The 8,133-nt window shown below is 55.3% G+C and overlaps 2 protein-coding genes across 3 annotated transcripts in view; both read right to left on the minus strand.

Annotated features, from left to right (window-relative positions):
* ILKAP (ILK associated serine/threonine phosphatase) overlaps positions 1 to 4,929 on the minus strand; it is a 35,197-nt gene extending 30,268 nt beyond the window's left edge. Inside the window, exon 1 of the mRNA XM_025045428.1 lies at positions 4,908 to 4,929. Within this exon, the coding sequence (XP_024901196.1) occupies positions 4,908 to 4,929 (22 nt within the window). The remainder of the gene's footprint in view (positions 1 to 4,907) is intronic.
* Positions 4,930 to 6,672: 1,743 nt separating this feature from the next.
* Positions 6,673 to 8,133, minus strand: part of HES6 (hes family bHLH transcription factor 6) — a 1,868-nt gene continuing 407 nt past the window's right edge. Inside the window, exons 3-4 of one of the 2 annotated variants that reach the window (XM_006909902.3) lie at positions 7,929 to 8,015; positions 6,673 to 7,701 (exon numbers count right to left, since the gene is read on the minus strand). In XM_006909902.3, coding sequence (XP_006909964.1) covers positions 7,277 to 7,701; positions 7,929 to 8,015 — 512 coding nt within the window. In that variant the 3' untranslated portion in view covers positions 6,673 to 7,276. The remainder of the gene's footprint in view (positions 7,702 to 7,928; positions 8,016 to 8,133) is intronic. The other variant, XM_015587836.2, reaches the window with a different exon arrangement.

The raw sequence follows: 8,133 nt of genomic DNA on the forward strand, positions 1-8,133 counted from the left end.
TGGTGAGAGTCGTCCACACAGGTGACAGTCACAGTTCGTCCCCTCTGGTGGCCGTGTCTGTTTGGCTGCACCAGGCTTACTTTTGCCTTCTCCTCTTGATGAACGGCTGGGTTGTACCCAGTCTGGGGCTATTACAGATGACACTGCCCGGAATGTTCCAGGACTGTCTTTTGGTGAATGCTGGCGGGAGACACGCGGGATGGGACCGCTGGGTCACAGGGCACCTTTACGTTCAGCTTCGTTGACACTCTCCCGAGTTGATTTTTTTATTGTGGTAAAATACACATAACAGAAGATTTACCATTCCAGCTGTTTTTAAGTGCACGACTCAGTGGCATTAACTGCATTCACAGTGGCACGCCTGTGTCACCGCCACCCATCTCCAGAGCTTTTTCATTGTCCCAGACAGAAGCTCCGAACCGTTCAGTAAACTCCCTCTATGCCTCCCTCCCCTGGCCCCTGGGACCCTCGGTTGTACTTGTCTCTATGAATTCGCATAATCTAGGTCCCTCACATAAGTGGAATCAAACGAACACTATTTGTTCTTTTGTGTTTGGCTTATTTCACCGAGGAAAACGTTTTCCGGATTCATTCACGTTTCAGCGTGTGTCAGAAGCACACTCCTTTCAACGGCTGAATATTATTGCATTGTGTGGATGGACCACTTTTGTTTAAACGTTCATCGGCTGATGGACACCTGAGTTATTGTCACCTTTTTTGGCCCTCAAGACTAATGCTGCTATGAACGCTGGTGAACAGTTGTCTGTTTGAGTCCCAGTTTTCAATTCTTTCAGACAGATACCTAGAAGTGAAACTGCTGAGCCATTCAGTGACCCTATGTGCAGCTTTTGGAAGAAGTGACAAACTGTTTTGCGCAGTGATCGTGCCATTGTACACTGCCATCAGCAATTGATTTCTGTATTTTTGATAAATAATTTTATGTACACCTACTTGTTAAATATTATAAGTCATATTAAGTTAATTAAATATAAGATTACATTGGTTATGTTAATAAATACATTTTAAATGTATATTAAAAATTTCTAGACAAATTTGGTATCTGAAAAGCCAAGTGGTACAGTATTCAGGAAAAGAAAAATATATTCAGAACTGGATCAAAATTATAGGAAACAATTACAAGTTTGGATAGAAAAGCAGGATTCTAGCTACTGCAAATGGGAGTTTCTTACCACTGACGCTATTAGAACACAGTGACATCAAAGTCAGAGGTAAAGATTCCGTCAGGGGAACAGAAGGGGGAAACCTTGGAAACTGCACAAAACCAAGGGTGACCGGGAAAGGCTTCCCACAGAAGGTGACACCGAGCCAACCCTGAAGGCAGGCAGAGTAGAGCGGTGGGTCGGCACTGCAGCAGGTGAGGGGTTGGGACAGGAGAGGGACATCCAGGCGGAGCGATGGAGTTCTGAGCTGACCCACAGACTCACGAGCCCACTACGCTTTGCTAATTGGCAGTGTTGGGCTGTGGAAAGGCTGAAGTTTGGGAGGTGAGACTGTTGTGGAAAAATCCCAAACCAGGCCAGCGAAACACCAAGCAGTGACTCGGAGAGAAAGGACAACTCAGGTTTATTACGCCCAGTCCCAGAGGAGCTGGTGCTCTGAAGATGTGGGCAGTGGGCTCAGTTGCAATATTGCTTATTTTATATACCAGAATTTTACACAAGCTGATTGGTCAGTTTGAACTCAAACTATTACAAATGACAAGAGTTGCTATGGAGACTACAAGTAGTAACATTGGTAAGGCCGGGAGCTGTCACAGGTTGCCAACAGATACAGAGCTGCTGAAGGTACAAACAGTACAAACGATTACATTTGTTGAGCAAAAGGCGAGTAGGACAAGGTGCAAGTGAGCTCTGCAGTGAGCTCTTGCACGCAGCAAGCACGTTTACAGAAGCAGAGCCAAAAAAGCTGATTCGCTTTTAATGAAAATCCTGAAATTTCCTCTTCAAGACTAGATGCACTAGAAGCCTAGAGTTTCTTTAATGACCACTGCCATTCTTCAGGCGAGAAAGAAGAACCTGAAGTAAGGACCCAGTGGCAGGGACAGACCCAACGGGACGAGGCGTAAGACGCGATCTCATTCATCAAACCCGTGAAAGGAGTAGATTGACGGTTCCAGGACACTGCTTGCCTGGCGGGGGATGAAGGAAAACGAGGCGTCTCCCTGCAGGTCAGGCTTCACCCTGAGTGCTGGAGGGTGGCCCTGCTGCTCTCGGGGAGCCAGGGCATGAAAGGAGGTGCAGGTTCTGCATGACAGCTGAGTTCAGGTTGAACTTCCTGAGTTTGAAGTACCCGTGGCACATCTGAGAGGTGCCAACTAGGGAGAAGTGGGTACACTAGAGCTCCGGGGAGGCCTGGGCTGCCAGTCATTTCTTGGGTCAGTAGTCCAGCAGGAGAGGCCATGGAGACCACACGGATTGTAGTCAGGAACTACGAAGGCCAAGGAAAGAAGAGACGCGGGCACAGCAATATTTAAGGGGCGGGTTGAGAAGGGCGTCTCTGGGATCTGAGAAGGGATGGTTGAAGAGGAAGCAACAAAACCAGAGAACAGTGTTTTAAGAAGCAGGAGGTTACAGATGGTGTCAAATGCGGCACCATTTAGGTAAGATGAAAACTGGAGTCTACTGGGCAATTAGGACTTCACTGGAAACTGCCAGATGCTTCAGTAGAACAGTAGGAGACGTGGCCACGCTGAAATTCTGGGAGGAGCGAGCAGGCGAGGAGACGAAGACGAGAACGCGGACTATTTCCGATAAACTTGACTGTGCGGGAAACGCTAGGACAGTAACTAGAAGTCGGTGAGGTCTAAACAAGACAGAGGTAGGAGTCTAAAGTTCTGAAGCTAGTTCAACTGCGAGGGGAGGCAAGACCCTGGGAGACGTCTAAGGGTCCACGCATTTTCCCAGGTGGGGCAGGACCTGGGGCGGAGAGGGTGGTGGTGCCCCAAGCGTCATCCACTGACACTGCATAGCAGGGCAACGAATGGGAGCAGGACAGGCACAGTCAAGTGCACCACCATCTTTAAGGGAGGGCAATTTTTGTTACACACGGATGGAAGAGCCAAAAGCCTGGGCCTCCCTGGAGGAGGGATTTTAAATCCTCACGCCTCCTCTCCCCAGGTCCATCTGAACGCAGCGACAGGCTCTGGGCTTCCCTGGCTGCTCTCTACCAAGCAAGGCCTTTGTCTACCCTCTGGGCGGTTGGCGGTGGCCTGTGGCTCTCGCTCATCTTAAGAGAATGCAACTTCCGCGACAGCAGGGGTCTGGGTTAGCCTCATCTCTGTGACCCGTGATGTAACGGGTGCTCAGCGGCATCTGTAGAGTAAATGCTGAGCAAAGCCTTGCCTGCGTCTCTGGCATGGTCAGCAAGCTTGGCACGGCTCCTGTTCCCTCCTCGAGACACCTGCTTCCATCCGCGGCCCGAAACGGCCCCCTGCGGACTCAGCATCAGTCGCCGTAGGCTCTGGGTCCCCTTTGCGAACCGCCTGGGAGCTTCTAGTACTCCCGACGTGCAGGCCGCCTGTGACCCGCGGTCGGTGGCCCCGGTCTCTCGCTGTGGGCCCGTCCCAGTGGCCCTGGGCTGGACCCAACGCAGACGACTGCCCGCACGCCGGCCCGCTGCGGAGCCCTCTAGCCTTGGCCTCCCGTCGCGTAAATGCGAGGCTGCAGCTGGGGGGCGCTGACGCCGCCATCGCTTCCTTTCGTGGTCCCGGGGATGTCGGAGGGGCCACGGCCCAGCCTGGGCGGGGCGCAGAGCCGTCCTTAAACTCGGCTGGCACCGTCGGCCACGGGCTCGGGGCTCGCGGCGGCGGAGGGTGTGGCCTCCGTCCCGGGTGCCTCCGAGAGTCGCAGTCCGGGCTCGGGCCGCAGCCGACTTGGACAAAAGGACGTCGGAGGCTGGGAACTACATCTCCCAGGAGGCCCCGCGGCTCTAAGACGCCGTCCCCAGAGCCCCCGAGTACTTCGGCGGCCCGCAGGTCAGGCGCCCCGCGTGCAAGTGGGCAGGCGAGTTGGATCCGGGACCCAAGTCCAAGTCAAAGACGAGACGAGGGTGCCTGGACGCGGTGGGTGGGAAAGATGACACACGATTTGGAAGTAGAGCTCATGGACTTGATTGAGTGGGAGAGGGCCGACAGAAAAAGAAAGAAATGGCGGGGGACTTCTAGATTTTTTTGCCTAATCAATGGGGTGCCGTGAAGTGGCAAAGACTGCGGCAGTGACAGCGCTTTTTGGGGTGAAGTCAGTCGTGCTTTTTCTCTGGTTTGTGACGCATCTAAGTGGAGACATTGAATAGATAGGATGTAAGAAGGCCAAGAAGTTTGGACATGGGCTTAGGATGGAGGCGTCCGGATGGGACAGGCCACATGCCATATGGGATAGATGGCGGGGGTGATGGGGAGGCCTGCCTGCCCACATTGGGAGGTTGGCAGGAGAGGGGCATCTAGTAAAGGGGACTGAGGATGGCCCGTGAGGTGGGACAACTTGGGGAGTGGCTGTTCTTGAGTTTGAGGAGAGTTTCAGGCGGAGGGGGTGCTTCGCTGTAGGGTGGAGTACCCTGAAACTTAGAAACTGGCCGCTGGATTTGGAAACGTGGATGTCACCGGACATCTTGACAAGGGCAGTATCAGTGGCGGGGCGGGAACATTATCCTGGCTGGAGGAGAAGGAAAGGGAGCGAGGTGCGGAAGCGGAGGTCGTGAGTGTAGACAATGTATTTTGCTCTAACGCAGAGAAATGAGGCGGAGGCTGACGGTACACTGGCCGGGGAGGTGTTCTCCCTCTTTTTTCCACATGGAGGCGCCACATATTTGCGGGATGATGAGAATGGGCCGGTGGGAGGCGAGATGCCTGATGCAGTGGAGAGAGCGCAGTCAGAGAGGTCAGGTCCCACTGTCCACTTGGGAGGACGGCATCGCGGTGGTAGGTGGAGTGCCTGGGCAGAGGTGCAGGTGGGTGTGGTCGGCAGAATAACGGGCCCCCCAGGAGAGGGGCACATCCTCATTCCCAGAACCTGTGAATACCTCACACCGCAAAAGAGGCTCTGCGAATGTGATTAAGGACCTCAAGACAGGGAGAGTATCCTGGACCATCCAGGTGGGCTCAGTGTAATCATAAGGGCTCCTAAAAATAGAAGGAAGAGGGACATAGGAGGGTCGAAGGACCTGGGGCTGTGGAAAAATCAGATGGATGCAATGTTGCTGGCTTTGAAGGCGGGAGAAGGGGTCACCAGCCAAGGACGGTGGGCAGCCTCTGAAGCAGAGCAAAAAAAGTAAATGGAGTCACCCTGAATCCTCCGGAAAGGAGGCTTGATTTTAGCCTAGTGAATCCTACATCAGACTTCTAACCCACAGAACTGCAAGAGAACACATTTGTGATGCTTTAAACCACCACGTTATGGCAACCGCAGAAGGCAAATGCAGTGAAGGAGGTGACAGTGTGGGTATGGAGTTGTTCCAATGGCACCAGAGTTCATCAGTGACCTTTGGGTGCTGCTGGGAGCCACGGGATAGCGGTCTCACGGGTGGGACTATTCTTCATCTGTGTCCCTGTAGACACATCCTATAACCACCTCTGGGGCAATTAAAATCCCAGGAATGTTTCCATCCTCTGGGTCCTGTCTTATGGACCTGCCTCCCCTTCTCCACCCCTTGAACAACTCATCTTGTCGCTAAAATTAAGCTTCATCTGGTTAGAGCCTGGTGACTGAGATCTAAGATTGAATCAGGAGAGCCAGTGTGAAACACGCCAGGACCTGCTGGGGGCCTTTGTAAAAGGGCTCTTGGGAAAGATGTTCTACAAGCAAAGGCACATAACCAGAGAGGGGACCCAGGTGTCAATCCTAAACTGTCACACCTCCCCCTGGGCCTAGGCACTACCCATCCAAAGTGAGAACAAGCTGCTCTGGGGGCCTGGAGCAGATGAGGCTGGGCTACCTATGAGTTGCTGCTGTCAACTGATCACATGTGAGCTGCAGGCCCCAACCCAGCCTGAGGGGGCAGTCTCCCCATACCCCAGCTGCCATCTTGTCACTCCTTTCAAGGCTTCTGACCTCCTGGGCCTGGGTTGACCTCCAGTCCAAGTCGCCTGCAGCCATGGCGCTTTCACTTCAAGCTATGAACTGGGTGGGTCTCCTTGTCCCTGAAGTCACTGGCACTGGTGGAAACTCCCTCTTCAGCCAGAAAAGTGACAACCTAACACAAGTAGACTGACATCATGCTCATGGATCCTGACACAGGTCAGGTCTTTGAAGGAAACTTGCAAACCACGTGGCTGGCAATTAGGCATTAGTTTATTCCCGGAGCTCAGGAAGCAGAGTGGTCCAGGGCAGGCTGTTTCCCTGTCGTTTGGTTACTCTGGAGACAAAGCCTGCACGATGGCATCCATCTCCAGGCTGTATGCAGTCCCAGGGGAAGCGGGCCAGGCCCAAGGACCCACAGGCGAAGCCCATTTGTAACTGCCCAGCAATCGGGGGAGGAAGCACTGTCCACTCTGAGACGTGCCATGGGGTGACCCGTCTCCACTGCCATCACACTACTCACTTTGCTGACAGAGGGTGAGAGACTTTAAAAATACTCCCCCAGCATTAGACACAGGAAAATGTGCTTAATTTAGTTTTCATACATTTGACACATTAATGACACATCATTTAGTAATACTTCAAAAGGGTAACTAACTCTCCAAAATCCTTTATTTAATAGATTGGAACATTTGATGGTAACCTGATACACAAACTCAAGTGTGCTAAATGCCAGATGTACAGGAAGTCTGTTCCACAGCTGTGTGCAATGCTGCACCTGCCTCCCCTGTGTCCTGGCTGAAGTGGCAAGTTCAAACCTCTACTCAGGACAAGGCTGCCAGAGCCTGAGGTCTCCCTCTGCCGGGACACTAGTGCTCAGCAAGGAGGAGAGACTCAGCACCACTCTGGTCACCTCTGTCCCGCCTCCCCCCAACCCACACAGAGCCTGAGAACACTGGGAGGGCCGAACCCCAGACAGCCCTGATAGCTCTGCCCGATCCTTCCTGGCCCCTGTGACTCCCATCCTCCCCCCACCGGGCCTTGGGTCCACAGAAGTTACTCCTTTAAGGAACAGGACTAGGGGCCTCGCTGGGCATCCAAGGGCTGCTGGACTGATGCCCACTGGAGAGAGTACCGGCAGACCTGGGAGACATTCGGACCCGGCCCACATCTAGAACTCAGGGAGGAGTGACCAGAGCACGAGAAGGCCAGGCCCAGCCCCACAGGCCCTCGCCTGGCATTGGTCACCAAGGTCTCCAGACGCTCTGGGTGACCCGGGCAGCTGTCAGGCTGCTGAGGGCCCCGGGCACGGAGTCTGGCCTCTCCGCAAGGGTGCGGCTCGGTTCCGCCTCGAGGGCCTCCTCCAGGTCGGAGTACATGTCGTCCCCGGGGCCCGGAGGGCTGGGCAGCGGGGACCCCAGGGCCCCTCCCATGAGCCAGCCGCTTCGCCTAGGGGCTCCGGGAGGCCCGGCCAGGGCGTCCTCCAGCAGATCCCGGAAGCTGCTGCCCTCGCGCAGCGGCATGGATTCCAGCAGGTGGTTCAGGAGCTCGGCGGCCACGGTGGTGTCGATGGCCTGGCACGTGGACACGAACGTGTGCACCTCATGCATGCATTGGATGTAGCCAGCGGCGAAGCGCTCGCTTGCTTCCGCCTGCAGCTGTTCGCGCCCTGCGCGCGGGGATGGGAGAGAGAGAATCGCACCTGGCCAGGTGAGCCAGGACTGCCCTGTCCTGGCCCATGAGGACGGGGCTCACCAAGGAGATGCATGGGCGTGCCCTACTCCGGGGGCGGGGGGAGCCGTCGGCCCCGATAGCACAGGGGCGCCGGGCGGGGAAGTCTTAGGTCCGGGCAGGGGCGGGCTGTGCGAACGCTCCCGGCGCCCCTCCGCTACTCACCGCGCGACCTGCCCCGCAGTGCGCCTTGCACGCGCCGCACCGTCAGCTCCAGTACCTCCGCGTTCTCTAGCTTGGCCTGCACCTGCGCTGGCGGGGCGCCGGGTGGGGAGGAGCGGTGAGGCCGGGTACCCGCCCACCCGCCTCCCGCTCGGCAGCCCCTGGGCTCCCACCGCCTGCCTGCCTCACCTCGGGGCCCGCCAGCAGC

This window comes from Pteropus alecto, unplaced genomic scaffold (genome assembly GCF_000325575.1).
Source record: "Pteropus alecto unplaced genomic scaffold, ASM32557v1 scaffold143, whole genome shotgun sequence".
Taxonomy (NCBI): domain Eukaryota; kingdom Metazoa; phylum Chordata; class Mammalia; order Chiroptera; family Pteropodidae; genus Pteropus; species Pteropus alecto.